The following is a 19,889-nucleotide window of genomic DNA, read 5'->3' as shown; positions in this document are numbered from 1 at the left end:
TTACACGAAGGCATGAAGCCCGAACTGGGAGCAAGTGTACTAAGGTGCCATATTAGTCACGGCCCGTGCAGTTAACTTGTTTTATGGCCATGCCAAGCTGCACTCGGAGGGCTTTCCAGTCTCAAGTTATTTTTGTTGCTATTTACCGTGTCTTTTGTTAGCAACTGAATTGGATTTGCAAACATGGTGAGAGAGCCAGCCGGCCGGATGGTGTGAAAGCTGCATTTTCATTTTCTGCTTGGACCATTTAGGTTTCTGTGTGAGTTTATGAGTACTCTGCTACGCTTGTAAAATAATGTAGTCGTTCCCTCTTCTTTTTTTACTTTCCTTCATGAAATGATCATAGGGATGGTTATATGTTCACCTAGTTTTTTTTATTTTACTGCCATGCAACTGAAAATGAAATCCTCGCTTAATTTAATGTGGCAACACAGCGCTTTATTTCAATTGGGCGGCCTTAACTAAGACTCTCTAAATGTAGGATATCATCGTGTCAGTTATGATATACGAGGTGTCGAAAGATTTATGTGAACCCGACCAAGCCTTTTGTTACTTTTAGAATTCCACTGCAATTTGAATCATCCCACCGTTTCTGCATTTGAAGGGAGATCTTTCCACATAATCCTACCTTAAAAAAGATAAATCGCAGACAAAGACAAAATAGACACAGACAATGTTTTATCAGTGTATTGGCTCGTTTCTCGAAAATTCGCTTAAATTTATTAGGAAGTTATCTTGGTATTGAATCATTATGTGTGCCTAATATCTTACCACGTCTCACACTGAATAAGAAAACAAAGGCTGTTAAAAGGTTTCTCAACATGAGCACCAATGGAAAGACATTGGACTGCCAGGGCGCAGTCTGTAAGCCCTACTTAATGCTGAGGGAAAATAATGGGAAAAAAGAAAAACAGGGGACTGCCCTAGAACTGCTCGCTGTTAAAGCGACCGGGGTGAGTGACACTTTTAAATCCAGGCCATACATGAAATCTATGGTCTCCGTCAACCTGCTTCGCCTCAGAGACAACACTCAAGCGATCACAGATTGATTCTTTCAGCGTTTCATTTGACACTCCTTGGACGTGTGGTTGTGTCTCCAGCCTCTCCTCAGCCGGCAGAAAGCTAAACCCTATCGAGTCAGCAGTTTGAAACCTTGTCATTGTGTTAATGTCGACAAAGAACACAAGTCACCGGCAAAGCGTTTTGTAAATGATTGCAGCCGGATCACTGCATGTTCAAAAAGTAACATTGAGCCGCGGATAACCACTTCCACCAGACACCAGAAAACGTGGTCCAGAATGAGAGGGAGATATGAAAACATCTCGAGAATGGAAACATTCAGACAGCTAGTATCTGAACCAATGTGAGATCCAGGAAAAGCAACACATGCGATCATTGCACCGCAAAAGATTTGACTAAGGCCTTAAAAGTTTCTTTGTGCCATGACGTTTGTTTGAAATGATTTGAAACGAAGGATAAAATCCATCCACCGATAACTCTGAATCAATTGCGTCTGTGAGAATGGTGAATGGAAAAGGGAGGCGTCTGTTTCGCGGTACTTGCGAGGGATCTTAGAGTGGAGCCTCTACATTTGAAATAACCATAGTTAGGTCGAGGCTTTTATTTTGAAATAATTATAAATAATCACTGACCAATTACCAATACTATGTTGATGGCTGCACTCAAATGTTATAGAGTGCAGGTTGAAATACATCATCATCTACGTACACCATTATTCGCTTCATTAACTAGGCGGACCGCGAACCCAACTTAGCAAGTACTTTGTCCAAAAATTGTTGGGAAATGTAAGGGAGATGCTTATTGAAATTGCTAATTGGTATCAACTTTACCCCGAACTGAGGCATGTGTGATTGCTGCTCTTGCTCAAGGGATTTGTCATAGTCAGACTTATCCGTAACCACTAATTACAACCCACACACACGGTTATACATCATAGAACCAGAGGTTATTCAATACCTCAAGCATGTCAAAAGTGCACTCGTTGCTACTACAAGTCCATTTACTACATCCGCTTACAAGAGAGCGAGAGCAAGAGAGAGGGAGAGAGAGAGGGGGGGGGGGGGGGAGAGAATGGGACAGAGAGACAGTGTGTTTGTATTTGCATGCTTGTATGTGCATAAGAAAGCACATTTTGCAACACAGCATCTGGGGAGTTTGTGAATGTGTGTATGTCCACGTGCGCGTGCACGCGTGCGTGCGTGCGTGCGTGCGTGTGTGTGTGTGCACGATGTGTGGGCACTTAATGAACAGCATAATAACGTAAGGCCCCTGGAACTCCAAAGGATCCCCTACTTAGCCACGTTCTCGATGCTGATGGAACACTTCCAGATGGCCCCAGTGGTGGCGGCCAGCAGCTGTTTGTTGTCGGCCTTGCTCAGCAGGGACACCAGTGGCTTCAGGCCCTGGTACTGACGCACCAGGTCCCGGGTTTGCTTTTCCTCGGCACACTGGAAAAGGAATGAACAGCATTTAGTGACTAAGCCTCTACGTGGATCAGAAGACCACCTCGACAAATGACGACGGTGCAGGATCGTCCGCAGAGAGGCCGATCTGCCAAACCAAAAAACAGCTACCTTGAAGATGGCGCTGGCACAGTGCATCTGGAGCTCCTCATTGTCCCGGTTCAGGTTGGTCACCAGGTCCTTCACCATGCCCTCGCTGTGAATCGCAACCCTGTAGCTGCCCTGTAAGACAGGGGAACGAGAGACATGAAACCGACCATCAATCATCCCCATCCCCTTTGTTCATCTTAAACCAAACGACTTTACTCCAAGTGGTTGTCGCTGCGCCTTGACGACAGCGGACACCCACCTCCGAGGCGCACTCCTGCAGGGTGCCCACCACGGGGATGAGCAGGTTCTCGTGGGGGGACTTGAGCAGCCGGGCCAGCAGCGGCACCCCTCCCGCCTGCCGGATGGCCTCCTTGTTGCGGGTGCTCTTGCTGCAGCTCCACAGCGCCAGGGCCCCGCAGCGCGCCGCCTCCACCTCCTTCTCCTGCTCCTCGCTGAGGGTGGCCGCGTCGGGGGCGCAGTCCAGCAGCTCCACCTGATCACGGGTGAGATGGAGAGGCATAGCACACCCACGGTGGAGGGGGATGAGGGCTTGAATGAGCTTCAAGGACTCTGATTCTATTGGCCGTTGCACCGGGGGATAATGGCGGCGGTCGCCAGATGAGAATAGCAAAGTTGCCGGCCATGACGGGAAGGAGATCGTTAAAACTCAATCACCACCACCGACGGGCCGGAGAGAATCTAAAAGCCGGGGACGCTCGGGAGTGGAAAGCAGCCGGGGAAGATGTTGACGTTGGGCCCCCAGAACGAAAAAAAAATGCCCTGTGTGCGATGCCCATCTCTGACATCAGTAAGTGCCATTTAATCAACAGCTCCTGCGCTCCGGTGAGACAGAGCAGGCCAGGCCGCTACACACCGTGCAGTTTGAAGTCGGACCTGGAGCCGAGCGTGAAATTAATCAACCCTCCGCGGAGAACATCCGATGTTCAGGGGGGCTAGGGGGAAAAAATACAAGGCACGGGGGGCTTTAATCACCCTCTGTCAATAAACAGGAACGCAGGTCACGGGATGTCGGCGACATTCTATCTGCTTCACCCCCGCGGCCGGCTCCGGTGTTTAGTCAGACACGAGGGTGGGGTCTGTCCACTTGATTACAGCAGGGGCATGATTGGGTGGGTCTACTGTTTTTCGTTAGACCCACCCAAAGGGGTTGGAATCAGGCATCAGTTTGCTTGGTATCGATATTAGACTAAAACCGCGACGTGGTTGGTCGGTTGACTTCGACCTGCACATCTATGCACACCAGCACCTTTTGTGATACTAACAAAACTTCACAGTAAGCTGTTTACGATTATTGACGAGAGGAAGTGTGTGATAAATACTACATACCACTTTGATTTGGCCTACTTCCATTGTCAAGACAGCCTCTCCAGTGGGCCATGTTTTAAAGATTCCCCCACTGGTGGTCTATAACGTTTAATGACTAACAGACACTCCATTTGTCCTCCATTGTTCCACATACTGAACCCGAGTTCCCTTTGTGTTTGTGAAAGTGTGTGTGTGTGTGTGTGTGTGTGTGTGTGTGTGTGTGTGTGTGTGTGTGTGTGTGTGTGTGTGTGTGTGTGTGTGTGACGTGTGACGTGTGACGTGTGACATGTGTGTGTGTGTGTGTGTGTGTGTGTGTGTGTGTGTCTTCATTCCAGCAGCTTCTCACCAGCCTCTTGATGCCTCCGTACTGCCTGACGGTCCGGCGGGCCCTTCGGAAGCGGGCCACGTTGGCGATGGTCTCAGCAGCCAGGGCCTTGAGCTCCACCACGGGGGAGTCCAGGATCTTCACCATGGTCTGGAGGCCGCCCAGGTCCGCGATGGCGCGGCGAATCTGGGAGTTCTGGCTGATCTTCCTCAGGATCTTCAGCGAACCGATCTACCACAGGCAAAACAAGCACAAGCACAAGCACACACGCGCCCACACACACACGTGCACGCACGTACATCAAAACGATCCGTTTAATACGATAATGAAATGCACCCGTCGTAATATTAAGGTTTAGGTAATGCCAAATGACTGATTTCACACATCTGCCTTGCTGAATTAGAGCACTATCCGCTGGTTCGACATTCCCCCACATCCCCACTATAAATAGAGAGATCAAAAAATTCTTCATAAAAGCAGGTTAGAAAGCACCCACACATGTTATTAGGTCTATCTGAGAATAATTGCTACCCTGTGTGTGTGTGTGTGTGTGTGTGTCTCTCTCTCAAACCCTGCCACACAGGGCCGGCTCTGTTTGAGCGCTGCGGGAACACGGTAGGGCCCACACCGTTGGCACAGCGACTCACTTGGCATCTGATTTCTTCTGTGTCCAGCAAGTTAATGAGCACCTCCAGGCCACCTACGTCCCGGATGGCCATTTGGCACGTCTCCTGCGCCAAGTTGAAGTCCATCATGCAGCACAGAGCAATCACAGTGGCCGTCTGGTCGCCACGCTGGGAGATAATATGAATGCCAAGCATAGATGAATGGGAAGGGGACGGAGAGAGAGAGAGAGAGAGAGAGAGAGAGAGAGAGAGAGAGAGAGAGAGAGAGAGAGAGAGAGAGAGAGAGAGAGAGAATGAAACATTAAACAGACATTTAAAGTAGGGGGAGAACAAGAAAGACAAGGACCCACCTCTCCCCCCCCCCCCAACCTCCCCCCCATCTCCTTCCTTCCACTACAGCTCGGGGTTATATTTGTTTGTACCGCAGCCTGGTGTGTGTTTAGCTTTGTGGTGGTAAACACTGATGGGGGAAAGAAGCGATTTACTAAGGGAACAGAGCAGTGCTTATGGCCGCCGCGCCCAGCGGAGGCCTGCAACCCCGTGCTTAGACAATGACCTAAGATGAGAATGAGCTACAAAGCCCCCCCTCCCCCCACCGCCCCGACTGCCCCCTCCCCCTGCCCCAGCCGCCGCCACAAAGAAAGAAAAAACAACTTGAAAAAGGATTTGAAGTAACAATTTTAGGGGATCTTGTTTTGACAGTTGCTATATACAAATAGGCAAAATATATTTTAGACTTGGTAAGAAAAGCACTATTAGGTCAACAAGTGGTTTTGGCGGAGAGGGTTCAGAAATGCACTCCTAAAGCCCCTTGGTACATTAGACATGGAACAAGGAGATGTAACTGATTAGGTGCTGCTTAACCCAAATGTGCACCCAACTTCAACAAAAAAAAAATACTTTTACGATTCAAAACAAGCAAGCAACATGAGACCAAGCCCCTCAAATGAGTTGCACGGGAACTAATCCCGGCTTTTCTTGGCGCGCTCGTGCTAAATGTAGTGTTTGTGTCTTGTCGCTGTTTGACAATTTCAGCACTGCATAGATCCCCGTCGAGTTCCAGTTGTGGTGAAGCACTGACAGCCCTATGGCACTGCACGTAACAATCTTAGGGTTAGGTCATGGTGGTATTCCAAGCACTGTACTGTACTGCAGACTTTTTCCTCTTTTTCTTGTAATAGTGCTATATTTAGTCTGTATTATACATAGTTCCAATATAAAAACCTTGTGAATATACAACGGTTTGATCTGCGAAGGGCAGACGGCAGCAGATGTTTATACCTCACACTGGAATATACAACAGTTCCCGAGACGGACTTTGATACGCGATAGGCCAACGTGGGCCCAGAAATCAGCTGCTATGTGGAAAAACCGCAATCCTTTTTTTTCCCCCCTCGATCATTCCAATACTAGCAGAGATAGACTTTTGAAGGAATTTTGAAGGACCGCTTTTCAGGTTCAAAGCCGCTTCCTAGCTCTACACCCCTGTCACATCGGGGAAAGAAATGCATGATTTGGACCACAAAATACGCTGTGCCTGTGTCTTTTCACGTACAGAAAGTGCACAAATGTGGCCCTGTCATTATACAACACCCCAATAAGGCCATCGATGGAGGAAAACCCACGGACTCCAGTGGGTTTTGATCGTGCAACCCCTTCTTCCATTCCTAGAGTGAACAAAACAAAAACAAAAATGGAGCATTCTGACACATCGAGGAGAGGAGGGCACATGTGTTCCCCATATCGCCAGCGCCAAATGCAAACCATTCGCCCATTAACAGCAGTGAATCTACAGCTTCCTTTGTCTCCTCTGCCTGCCTGTCTTCAAAGGAATTGGCCGGTCCAGCTTGGTACCTTGTAAAAACAACACCCCCACCCCTCACAACCACCACCACCATCACCACCACCACCAGCAGCAAAAAAAACAGGGAGAAGAAGAAGCTATGTTTAGAAGCGGATCGCAGAGAGAACAGAAAACAGATCATATGCTTCCATTTGGGTTAGAACTTTGGTCTTGAAGTATTGTCGACATTCTTGAAAACATTGACAACATCTGACAGTGTTTTAAACGTGCAAAGATGGGGCAGAGGGGGGGTCTTTGACTCTCTCCCTGGCAGAGGGAGATGCTCAGAGTGGAACCGATGGAAGCAACCGCTCGACCTCATGGTTATATGCTTTACTTTGGAGCGACTCTCATAAATAGTACACTGTTCTGCCAGGCCTGTTTGCCTCTGAGGGAGTGCGTGTGGATGATGGCTGGTTTCAGCAGCCTCTCCTGTTTGAGTCAGATTGGACTCTGGGGCTGGCTGAGGCTGCACACCTGTTGCACATTGAGGAATCAGTGTGCACAGGTTGAACCAGCCAACGCTACACACGCTCAGGAAGAGAACTCCTGCATGGCAACATGGAGCACCGGGTCAAATGTCATTATATGCAGAACTTACAATGAACCGGATATCCAACCCCACCCCCGTGCGTCCCTGTCTGGAGGAGCCCAATAAAGGTCCCCTAGTTGGAGTGTGGCAGCCACATAGGTGGCGTGTAGCAATGGACTTTATTACAGCATTATTGGGTCAATTGAGTCAAGTGTTGGACAAAAATCGGTGCGCTTAGAATGGGAACATTACTTAATAGAGCTTAGAACAGAATAAACTGGAAAGCTGCAAACTGATCCAAAATAGGGAGAAAACAACACAAGGGCAAAATAATTTTTTTTATAATGGCAACATTTTTTTTATGAATACTGGGAACTTAAAATGACGAGCATCTGCATGCTTTACCCAGATTCACCCTCCCTATTTCTTAAGGCCTGGCTGAGTGTTCTGACTGCATCCCTAAAGCCAAGCAGACTCCCCTAATGGAGCTGCAGCGGGATCCATAACTCATAGCACTAAAACAAGCTGGGGAGGGACAACAGGGATGAGTTTAAAGTCACTTTCAGAGATACCCTTTTGACCTTGTGGATGACGGGTGGAGCTGTCTGGATTGTGCGTTAATGTGTAAGTGCCTGCGCATAAGTGTCTGTGTGTGTGTGTGTGTGTGTGTGTGCGTGTGAATATCAGTGTGTGTGGGCTTAGTGTGTGTGTGTGTGTGTGTGTGTGTGTGTGTGTGTGTGTGTGTGTGTGTGTGTGTGTGTGTGTGTGTGTGTGTGAACCTGTCAGGGCATGTGCATTTGTGTGCGTGTGTGTGTGTGTGTGTGTGTGTGTGTGTGTGTGTGTGTGTGTGTGTGTGTGTGTGTGTGTGTGTGTGTGTGTGTGCATGTGTGTGTTCATGTGTGTGTGTGTGTGTGTAAACGTGTCTTTTAGCATGTGCGTGGCCGTGTATGTGTGTGTGCCCAGTCTGCTGCAGTGCGAGTAGCGAACAAGTTACTGCACCACGGCGGGCCCCCTGACAGGTGGAGGGGTGCAGGGGCCTGTGCTTTATGGACCTCGGTACGTGATGGGGGGGCCCTTTGTTGACAGCCGTCGACTGCAGCAGGATGCAAGAGGCTGGGAGGGGGGGGGGTGTTCTTTGCCGTCATTTGCTACCGTCTCGGTAGCAAGATGTGAAGAGAACTCGAGGGTTGGGAATGAGAAGTGCAAACATTACCTTGCTCTGCTATATGGTCTCTGGATAGGAGAGACCGGTGGGGGGGGGGGGGGAGGTGTTGGATGAAATGCTTTGCGGTCGCTGCTGGATCCGGTATTTGAAATAGGAGACGCTATTAAATAAAACACCAATGCTTCAGAAAGCCGCCGCCGTCTGACGATCCTGGGCGATACGCGCTAAGCAAGCGGTGAGGCTTATAGGGGAGACTGCACGGAGGGGGGAGGGAGGGAGGACGGGGGGACGGCTGTGAAGTATCCACGTTAAACACCTCGTAAAAGCATTACTAGGGTTTTAGACTTTAGACTGCGGCTCTGCGTGTACAACTACGGTCTCACGGATGTTCACTGTTTAGTAATTAGCCACAGACTCACCTCTGGGAGGAAGAAAATCTGCCGACACGGGCTCACTCACACAGGGAGGCTGCATTACGTTTAGTATAGCAATTAGCAGCAATTAGGCTCTCCCCAAAGGAGCCGGTGGTGGTAGTACTGTGTCTGGCCAGCAGAGGGAGAGAAACATAATTTGGGTGGGCACACACACACACACACACACACACACACACACACACACACACACACACACACACACACACACACACACACACACACACACACACACACACACACACACCAATGCATTTGGGGCAAGGAGGAAACAAGGCCTTCTTATCCACTTCTGGATCTTTCTCCCCTGAAGTTTGCTTAACGTTAAACAAACAACATGTGATGGCTTTTGGCAACAACATGGTGTTCACACCATTTAATTCGAAAAAGCCTGTGATTTCCTGTTCTCTATGATTGTGATGCGTGATTGTCTGCTTAAAATGCTGGATGAAAATGTGAAAGTACTTACATTAGAAATACTTAATGGAAATAAATGTACTTTAGAAACAAATCCTACATTTTGTATTGGCATTTATAGTATTCCCCCATTTATCCAATGAAAATAAACTTAAATATGAAAAATTCTTGTGTGTAGGTGTACACTCATCTGTCTCTGATCAAACCTAGCATATCACGGGACACAGCAGGCTAACTGTTCCCAGCTGGTAAAACACTATATTCTATGACACACTGCTAATGTTGCAAAATAACTAGGTATGTAAACCTAATTCACCTAATCAGCTGTTTGTTTCAGGCTGGTCAAACCACGCACAAGCACAAGCACACGCTCACAACACAACCCCCCCCCCCCCCCCCCACAGAAAAATAACCAAACACACACACTCCCACAGACACACACACACACCACACACACACTTATGTCAAAGCCATGAAGTCATGTTAAAGGCAAAACCCCAAAATTGCTTGAATACTAAATGCCTTATATTAAGATATCCAACCCCTGTGCAAATATCCTTCTGTAAATATTTTTGAAACACAAAAAAATACCAGAAGCAGTGTGTCACTTCAGCTTTCAGCAGCAAATAGGTTCATCTTATACCGCGGTGGGACAAAAAGAAGCAGTAAAAAAAATACAATAAAAAAGGCTGCGATGTGCGCCTAAAATAAACCAGATATTTGTCTTGGCTCTCGTCTGGCTTGGGTTTCTGACGGAAGCGATATTATATAAACGACTACTGGACAAACCCAGGGAATAACGGTGCCACGTGCTGGTTCCTTCTGCACAGCGACTCGTCTCATTGGGGAGACACACACACACACACACACACACACACACACACACACACACACACACACACACACACACACACACACACACACACACACACACACACAGACACACACCCACTCACACACAAACACACACATAGATTCAGACACACACAGCCACACATTCACAGACGCGCACAGACACACACACACACACACATACCCACATTCATAGACACACACACACACACACACACACAGTGAGACACACACACAGTCAGACACACACACACACACACACACACACACAGTCAGACACACACACACACACACACACACACACACACACAAACACTTACCCATTGACATTCACAGACTCATGCACACACAAACACATATTGATTCACAGACACACCCACACACATATATATTCAGAGACACACACATAGACACACACACACACACACACACACATGTTAAAATACATAGAAACACAGTCCTAGAAGTATCGCATAACAATCCCACTGAGATAGAGCAAAGTGAAAGCAGTGTTATCTTTTGTATTATTGTTAATGTTCATTTGTGCTTTTTGGGGAAAGCCTGAAAGCCTTTTAAAGTGCACATTTTCCTGCCATTTTTTACTAAGCCTAAATTGCTTAATCTACTTCAGAGTTGAACTACAAGTGTACCTTGGCAGTGTCATTAATGATATTTTTCCTTGCAAAACCACACTTTTCTTCATGCAAAAGTTTTCGGGGAAAATACTGAATCAGTCCTAAACTATCGCAGGCTAGTTCAAATTAAAAGCGCTGAATTTGCGTTGCATCATTTGAGCTCATTACTGAACATGGAGGGGAACGCTTAAAGTGTGCCACTAAGCCCAGCGAGGTGAGAAGTTGCATCATGTTCTCCATAAGTTGTGTTGTCTGGTCCGACAGATTGGGCGGTGCCTTCTCCGAAGTCAGGCGTCCTCAAGCTATTTCCGATCAGTCTGGGTCACTGGCATTTCTCTTCTTTTTGTCTTTTGCGTGTGTGTTGTTTTTGTTTCGTGCCCCTGCCATGTTTTGACACATTAATATTCACCAGATGCCCTGTCAGACCTATCACAGGCGCGCTTCATTCCTATGCTTCCGTGCTCTCGGGGCAAACCTATTGCACAGCTGCCATCGTCGGACAGCAATCCCCATTCCCCCCCCCCCCCCACCCTCCACCCCGCCCCTCGCCCCTTGCACAAACCCTAAAAAACAAAACCTAACTGTGCCGGTGTCAGAAACCGGAGCCAATCGCTTAAAATATAAAAGCATCCTACGATGCAGCGCTGCACCAGAGCACCATGGCCCTTTCCAGCTTCACAGTGTGTTCCCTCTGGCGTGGACGGTCCCCATTGACCCCTCGCTCACCGCACCCCAGCGCCATGTACACTGACGCTGTATGTAACCGGTTGTGTGCAAGGGAGCGCTCAGGAGTGATGTTCACCGGTGCCGTTTTATTTAGCTCATTGGGTTTTACACTGATTGCCCCAGAATGCTTCACTTGACATTAGACTTAGCCAATGGCCCTTTGGAAGGAAAATACCTCGGAATATTCGACCCGGGGGTCAGTAGAAAATTCCTGCACGAAACAGGAGAAAAAGAGCAGAGTTCGCCTGTTTCCTGTCATTTAGCCGACTAACACTTTACACACAAAAGCGCTGTTGTTGTTCCTCGTAATTCTCCGTTCTCTCGTACCTTGAGGTACTTGACCAGTTTCTGGATCTGCCAGTATTCGGAGGGAAGGTCCATGTTGCTCTTGGGCCGGCGGTCTGGCTGCTCCTCGTCTTCCTCGCTCTCCGAGGAGCTCTCGCTGAAGAGCTCCTCTGTCTTACTGTGAACAGGGTGGGTGGGGGGGGGTATAACAAAGCTTTATAGTGGAGGATAATGAAGCCAGAGTAGCAGGGCAACCAGGAAGGAGCTCACCTTCTCTGGGAGGACTGGTGCGCCGGTAGGGAGGCCAAGGAGAAGTTGGCCTTCCTCTTGCTCTCCGACCTCAGCATCTTCTCCTGCGTCTCGCCCGCCCTCCCCTTTCCAGATCCCTTACTGGGTTTCTTCTGCTCTGCTTCACTGTAATGACGCAGAAATGAGTCATAAAGGTTCCTATTTTAGGAACTATTTTCATTATTGAATGATTTGCGGTAGGTTTCCTAAGAGACTTTTCTTTTTGCTTCCTCTTAAAGAAAGGGGGAGGGTTATCGGTAGGTCCGAGGAGCATAGGAGCAGAGCCAGAGGCTATACTGGAGCTGCTCCGAAGGAACAGAGTCAGTCATAGATATGGAAAGCAATAATGCATGATTGGACGGATCACCAAAACACTATTTGTCAGCGTCCTGACTCACCCAATCTCTTTTCCTGTTTTTCTTTTGTTTTAATGGAAGAACCAGCTTGGTCTACCTACACAAAGGACAACCCTCTGCCCCCCCCCCCCCCCCCCCCCCCCCCCCTCCCTCCCCATTAAAGCTTCTTAGCAAAAATTCAAGGGTCAAGTTCCCCCAGAGCCTATGCAGCAGGGATATATAAGGATTCAAATGAAGCAACAGGCGGACTGGAGTCATCATTACGATACAAAGAGAGATGGATGAGGGGGTGGTGGTGGTGGGGGGGGGGGGGGGGGGGGGGGGGAAGGGCTCCGTTCACCACCGCTGTACATGCAAACAGAAACGCAGATGGCCTTTTAAAGTCGCCGGGGCCACTCGGGTGACCGAACCTCCCCCCACCCCCCCCCCCCCCCCCCGAAACGGGGCACCGCAGTGCAATAAAATCTGGTATGAGTTCAAACGTTGTTGCGTGGGGGGAAAAAAAAAGAAGGCTTTTCTGCTGAACGCACGGATAGCATGCACAGGTTATTCCGGTTCGTCCCTCGTCAGGGAAGGCCAGAGGTTTCTAATCGGCCCTAGGCCGGCCTGCTGCGTGGCGTGCGCAGGGGTTGAGTCCTCCTCAGAGAACACAGCCCTCCGACCATCCCCGCTCAGCTATGAACCCCACTTCAGATTCAAAGGCAGCGCAAGCGAAATGCACGCTATCGCATGGAGGTGTCTCCGATCGATCCGGTCAACCTGTGGCCGCAAAGTGGCCGGGTATATAAGCACCTTGGCAGGGGTAGTTATGGGGACAGCTGGCAGGGCTAGGCTGCCAGAGGGCAGGAAGCAGGAAGCAGTGTGCTGGTTGCCCAGTCCTAAGTTTTCTATATGCGCACCGCGCTATTCCGAGATGATACGTGCATTCCATAGCTTGTGAAAAAAGCCACGGCCTTTAGGGTGATTTTATCATGGGAAAGCGACTACATTTGCAAGAGGGCAAAGTTCAAACCCTGCTTCAATCCAAATCAGGAAGAACCGTGGGGGTGGGGGGGGGTGGGGGACATTTAGAGGAATACGCTCACGTTTTCTGGTGCCCGGGTAGGGAGGCCACGGAGAAGTTGCCCTTGGTGGATCTCAGGATCTTCTCCTGCGTCTCGCCGGCCCTCTCCCTCCCAGTGCCCTTACTGGGTTTCCTCTGCTGCGCTTCGCTGTACAGACATAATGAGAGTCATTATGCCCGCTCGTATTTGGAAAATTGCCTCGTTTTCTAACATATTCATTATTTAATGCTTCGCAGCGGGCATTTTCTTTCGCAAAACCAAGATTCTTTTATCGCGAGCCAGTTTCTCTCTCACTCTCAAAATGAGGACAGTTATCACAAGGTACAGCTGCAACAGCTCAGACCCAGTTAAATCTATTTTATCAATCAGAAAACATATGTGACAGATCATTTTGGGGATCCTTTTTTCTTTCCTATAGACTTCTCCGAAATGCGTTTGTGTGTATATATGTGTGTGTGTGTGTGTGTGTGTGTGTGTGTGTGTGTGTCTGTAATTGAGCAGAGAGAGGCTTTCCACGCTGCGAAACGCGGCCATTTACCCGAGATCGTCGTATAATCAGGAATATGTGCGCTCTAGCCTCGAAATTCATTATCCGTACAACCGTCTCTGTATAATGTGTGAGTGTTGGCGCGTGCGTGGGGCAGACCCGACAGAGCGCACGTGGCTGACTCCGCCATCACCCCGGCCTTACGCCCAGGCCCTACAACCGCAGTGTGTGTGTGTGTCTGTCTGTTGGAGTGTGCGTCTTTGTGTGTTTGTGTGTCTGTGGAAGGAAGGCGGGGAGGGGGGGGCCGGTTGACAAAGCCCCACATAGCAGCCTGTACAACATCTTGTGAGCGGGGAGGGGGGTTATCACCTACTCAAAGGGAGCCGTGAGGCCGAGATTCTTCCATTTGAGGGATGGTTCCAATTTCTTCTTGCTGCTCGTCGTGTTCACCGCGTGCTCTTGCCGTCTCGCCATCTTGGGCGCATTCTTCTTCTGATGCTTGCAAGACCTCTGGGGTTGGCCTTGTTCCTCCACACCAACCGGTTCCACATGTTGGACCTTTTGTGTTGATGGAAGCCTTTCTTGAACTGCAGAATCCTGTTGAAAACCAGGCAAAGAAAGAAAAGAGAGAGAGGGAGGGAGGGAGGGAGGGAGGGAGGGAGAGAGAGAGAGACGAAGAAGTAGTGAACCCCTTATTAGCACTGAATGCTAGCAGTGGGACACACACACAATAAATTGAGTCTGTTATAGAGTTTAAATAGACGTGGGCTTGTGTATTTCGAAGACTGAAAGCAAAACTAACTCTGAATAATTGTTCTGTAAACTAAGTATTTGTTCCACAGTTCCAGGGGAATATCTTTCCAGCCGCCATCTCTCATATTGCCCCTTTTTTCCCTTTTCTTTATTTTCTGTTATTAATTTTTCTGATGAATAAAACACAGCTATGGACGAAAAGGAGGGCTGGTCCCTTTGTAGCCAAATAAGAACTAATCAGGGTTGGTGGAAAAAAGAAAAGCACCAGGGACATCCCGTTAACAGCAGTCCCCTCTTCTGCGCAGTCGCCTCGGCCCAGAGCCTGTGTAACGACTCAGCCCATATGAGACCATGGGAATAAAAAGCCCATTGTAACAAAAAACATATTCCTAGAGTTTTTAGTTTTTTTGAACAGGAGAGGTACCCCTCAGTTAATTGGCCCACACGCCATCAAGAAAAGGGTATTGTTCCTTAGCAATCCTCCACCCGAATACCTCACGGCTTGGCACGGCTGGAGTGGAGCGGTTGTGTCATTGTTAATCAGCGCGGTTGTTTTTTTTGAGGAGAGGGGGGGGGGGGGCTCTAAATGGTAGTTTGAAGGTCTCTCTGTCTGACTTTACAACCTGCATGTGTTGGCCAATGAGAGGCACGTCAATGGTTTGGAGGCATGGAGGTTTTTAAATCAGAGACACCTGCTAGGCGCAAAATAGCTCGGACTGTCATTGATGGACGGGACTCAGTTCTCTGTGTTGGTGTAGCCAAGGCACGCCACGTCACTTCTCCAAAAAGGCTTGTTTTTCATATAACATAAAGTGCCGCTATTGGCAACACACAGGCCAATTCATTCGCCTTAAAAGCACCACGTTCTGATTCGTATTAAAGCATCCAGACTTCTTTAACTCCATTATAGATAAATGGACATCGGCCATGCGCTCCGGGCCCTCCGCAGCAACGCTCCCCATCACAGGTGCCTCTCTCCCGCAGCTTCGGCAACACACCGATGGAGCCAGCAGGCACTGGTGTGTGCGCGCAGAGGGGCGGCGCAGCGAGGCACGCCCACAGCTCCGCACATGGTTCTCAGTAACAAGTATTTTCATCACAGGCCACATTCAATCATCCATCACTTTATTCATTTTTCTCATTTGTTTAAATTTATTTTTCCATCCGCTACTGAACCAAAAAGGGAGAAAAAAAAAAAAAAGCAGCGTCTAAATATTTACATGTGTCCTGGGCAGCCTTATATCTAATGACCTGATCCACAGCTGTGGGTCGGAAAGAACTGCACGGCAAATCTGCAGCCATCCCGCCATAAAGTGGCTGTCTGTGGCAAGGCGCAAACAATCTCGGCTGAGCGGCGATGACGGGAATAAGAAAGGCAGACCATATTCATTTAACTTTCTGCCCGAACGTCGCTTGATTGAGCCTGTCTGTCCTAATAACGTTTTTAAAAGTGCTTCCTCGCATTGGAAAACACAGATATCTTTGGGAGATTAGGTGTGTTTTCTTTGGCTGAGCACCGGGGGGGGGGGGACCTGCTGCTTTGCAATCAGAGAACCGCAAACCGATCCTCGCAGGATTGCATTTCTGACAGACAGGTCCTGCTAACCAAACCGTCTTGAATAATAACTCAAAACACAAAGCAGCTTCTACTCCATCAAGTAGCACCTGCAACGATTTCACGCCTCAGCGATGCACGATCTAGGCAATAATGTTCGCCTTTCTTTCGGTGCTATTTACGTCTCGGCCATTCTGAACTACAAAAGTGATCAAATAATTTTAAAAAGATTGTCCCGTCATGGAAATGTGTCATGTTTGAGCTAAGAAATAAATGATTAAACCTGTAATAAGCATGAAGCGCAGTGTTAGGAGCGTGTTTTGGGGCACGCCCACTCCGGTGTGTAGCCATGGACACATCAAAGGAGCGGAGGAGATGGGCACTTTCCATGATTTATCCTTGAGCAAACTCCTCCACAGTGTTTATTTTACTGCCTCTGTCCATCATCTTTAAAGGACTGGGCTTCATGGCATCACTCTTCACACCGGACTCGTAAAACATAAAAGCCTGGACGTCTCTCTCTCTCTCTTTCGCTCCCTCTCGCTCTCTCTCACTCTCTCTCAAGCTTGGCACCAATCGCTGGCTTAGTAAAAATCCTTCACTCAGCCCGCCCGCCACTCAAAACCCGCCCCTGGCACTCTCTGGCACACTGTGTTCTATCACCTACTGTAAAGAAATCACACAGGCTGACCACAATTTGACACATATCATAGAAACCCATTTCCCATTGAGTAGAGCATATGGGGACCAGTATGATGTTATTATTTTAAATGGTTAGAAAGTAATGGCCGTTTAAAGGTGCTGTAGGTAAGATTTAGGAGCTATTACTTGAGTGAAATTTGTTAGAAATGGCACAGCCATCCGTCAGCCATTAGTGAGTGAAATGCGCTGTGAGAATATCTCTTTTTTTTTTTTTAATGTGCCCTTTGTAAGAGCCTATAGCTTGAAGACGGCTCCTGGCCCATTTCTGACCAATCAGGTCATCTCATCTGTGATTGGTTAGGGGAATCAATCTTTCCCGTCAATCACAGGTGGGCGAATTGCAACCTTTCTCAATGGCAGAGAAATGTAGGGAGCAAGGGATCTTTTCTGCTCTAGCTCTCTCTATACGATTCTTAAATCGTACCTTCAGTATCTATAATGCTGCAAACAGCAAAATATTGGTAGTATGACATCACCCCACAGACGATTTGGTTGAAAGGATGATGTGATGAAAATGATATGTAGACACAGAGACATCCAAAAGCCAAGAAATAGAAGAAGCTTCTGTTCTTGTTGTGAAAGGCAGCTGAAAAGCCACCGCTTCCCGCTCTCAGTTGATGAGCTCGGGTCGAGCCTCGGCCTTCGAACAAACACTGCGGCACGCAAGAGAAATAACATGTTCATATTTTCAAATGATTAACAGATACTTTATTTATGTTTTGGTTTCAAGTGCAGCTGGCAGAAATTAGGCAGCTGATTTGTTATGTCATTGAATCGCTCGGGCAGGAAATAGCACCACTGAATGAATCAACCGCATTTCAGTGTCTTTGCACATGGCAGCATGTCTGTTTATGTGTGTGTGTGTGTGTGTGTGTGTGTGTGTGTGTGTGTGTGTGTGTGTGTGTGTGTGTGTGTGTGTGAATGTATGTTTCTCTGTGTATTTTTTGCGTTGAACAAAGTAGTGGTGGAGATGGGGAGGGGGAAATGTGACTTGAGGAGGAATCGTCTGAAAGCTTTTTTTTTTTCTTCAGCACACATCCAGACACTAGCTCACTGGTGAGAAACAACGTGCAAACACTGATTTCACCCGCCCACCCACACATGCACACATACACACACACACACACACACACACACACACACACACACACACACACACGTACATATTCGCATGACTCATGGAATCAATGTATATCAGAGGTCTAGAGAGTTTGGAAGTCTCGCTTATGTATGGAACAAAGAGGTTATTCAACAGAGCCATCTTCCATGCTCGGTGGAGCCAAACGTCAACCGCTTAGAAAAATACATGACAGTGAGAGACAGCGAGAGAGAGAGTGAGCGAGTGAGAGAGTGAGAGAGAGAGAGACAGAGAGAGAGAGACAGAAAGACAGAGAGACAGAGAGATAGATAGATAGAGAGACAGAGAGGGAGAGGGAGAGAGAAACTGTATCCTTGTCTACCGTGAGACTCCGTTACCCGACTGTTGAAGTTCTCGGCAAAGTGAGGGGAGCGGCTCTTCAGCAGCATCGACAGGTCTGCGTATGTGTCACTCGTCTTGGTGTAGATGTCCTCCGTCTCCGCCGCCTGTTTTAAACCCTGGTCAACACGGGAGAGAGAGGTAGAGAGAGAGGGAGAGACGTGGTCAGATCCATTCAAATCATCTCTGCAACACAACAAGCCTCCGTAAATGTAGCCCACATGTCCCTTCGCAGAATTCTCAGCGAGAGAACTCAAAACAGAACTATAATAACCACTAAGAGCTAGGAAAGAAGAAACGTCTGTTCACCCAAACAGGTGAAACCGCTACAATATTTTCAGGAGAAGCCTGAGGTGGTGTTGTGTCAAAATGTAACCCTTTTGGAAACCAATAAGTGTTTTGTGTCCTCGGCTGAACCACTACAGGTGAAGAACTGTTAGAACTGTAACAATGTGGAACTATGCGGTTTGCCAACATATCCCTTTTGGAAGAATGGAAGATTGCCACAGCTCACAACATGGCCTCTCACATCAGGTACACATTGAGAGAGAATGTGTACTTGTCAAACCAAATATGACTTAATATGTTACTATATTGCCCGGTGGGTTTTAATTTGGCAATGTCAGGCCCGATAGCACCATACCATCCTAGCATGTGAAAAAGCCTGCCCTTAGACACTAAATTATCCCAATCCAAGGCATATTCCAAACACAAGTTCAGCATTTATGTGCAATTAAAATGATTCAGTGTCCCGATGACGTTTGTTTTTTGATCTTAAATCAAAACCAAATCTCCTGTCCTACCTGGTTGAGGAAGACTCCGGCCTTGCTGCAGGTGACGTGGAGAGGATCCTTATCGCAGGGCTCCACCACCAGGTAACAAATCTCCCCGTGCACCTGCCTCCACGGCGGGCTGCGACAGCCATTGGAAAATTCATAATCTGTGCATAGAAGAAATCATCACGATAAGGGAGTCATGCTTCTCGGAAAGATACTTCACAGTCCTATTCCGTTGGTTTATCTTGTGTTTCTAGAATTCGGGTCAAAGAGGGATTTGTCCCTCACATAGTGTTTTGGGTGTCTGGGTTTTCTGTCTGGGTGTCTCTCCGCGTCTGTTCAATGTATGCGTGTTGGGACTGGATGGAACTATTGCCTGGGTTTCTAGTTGTCGTTGATAGATAATACGTCAAATGAGTTTCAATAAGTGCAGCCGTCATGGCAAAACTCAGGTTCTGCCAAGGAAATTGACAGATCACCCCTCCTGTACAGTCCCGGGCCTACATACAAGAGTCCAGTTTAGAGCTGCCGTGATTTCATTTCCCCGCATAAATCACCTTCGAAAAATCAGGGCCGCATCACGACACAGTCATATTTCACGGTTGCCCTGGTATTTCAGATTTGGAGTATAGAAGGCTTTTTTGGATTTCTCTCAATAATAGAAAGGCTTGCTTCTGATCACCTGAGCTGTGTGT

At 48.0% G+C, this 19,889-nt stretch overlaps 1 protein-coding gene across 1 annotated transcript in view; it reads right to left on the bottom strand.

The window, feature by feature from the left end:
• odad2 (outer dynein arm docking complex subunit 2) overlaps nt 1-19,889 on the bottom strand; it is a 48,368-nt gene that overhangs the window by 24,513 nt on the left and 3,966 nt on the right. The window contains exons 6-16 of the mRNA XM_060045032.1: nt 19,222-19,358; nt 18,418-18,537; nt 14,305-14,528; nt 13,466-13,591; nt 12,007-12,150; nt 11,779-11,914; nt 4,872-5,018; nt 4,246-4,455; nt 2,833-3,066; nt 2,595-2,705; nt 2,314-2,468 (exon numbers count right to left, since the gene is read on the bottom strand). Coding sequence (XP_059901015.1) covers nt 2,314-2,468; nt 2,595-2,705; nt 2,833-3,066; nt 4,246-4,455; nt 4,872-5,018; nt 11,779-11,914; nt 12,007-12,150; nt 13,466-13,591; nt 14,305-14,528; nt 18,418-18,537; nt 19,222-19,358 — 1,744 coding nt within the window. The remainder of the gene's footprint in view (nt 1-2,313; nt 2,469-2,594; nt 2,706-2,832; nt 3,067-4,245; nt 4,456-4,871; nt 5,019-11,778; nt 11,915-12,006; nt 12,151-13,465; nt 13,592-14,304; nt 14,529-18,417; nt 18,538-19,221; nt 19,359-19,889) is intronic.

The sequence above is a fragment of the Gadus macrocephalus genome, chromosome 23 (genome assembly GCF_031168955.1).
Source record: "Gadus macrocephalus chromosome 23, ASM3116895v1".
In the NCBI taxonomy this organism is placed as follows: domain Eukaryota; kingdom Metazoa; phylum Chordata; class Actinopteri; order Gadiformes; family Gadidae; genus Gadus; species Gadus macrocephalus.
This window is presented reverse-complemented; position numbering and strand designations above follow the sequence as displayed.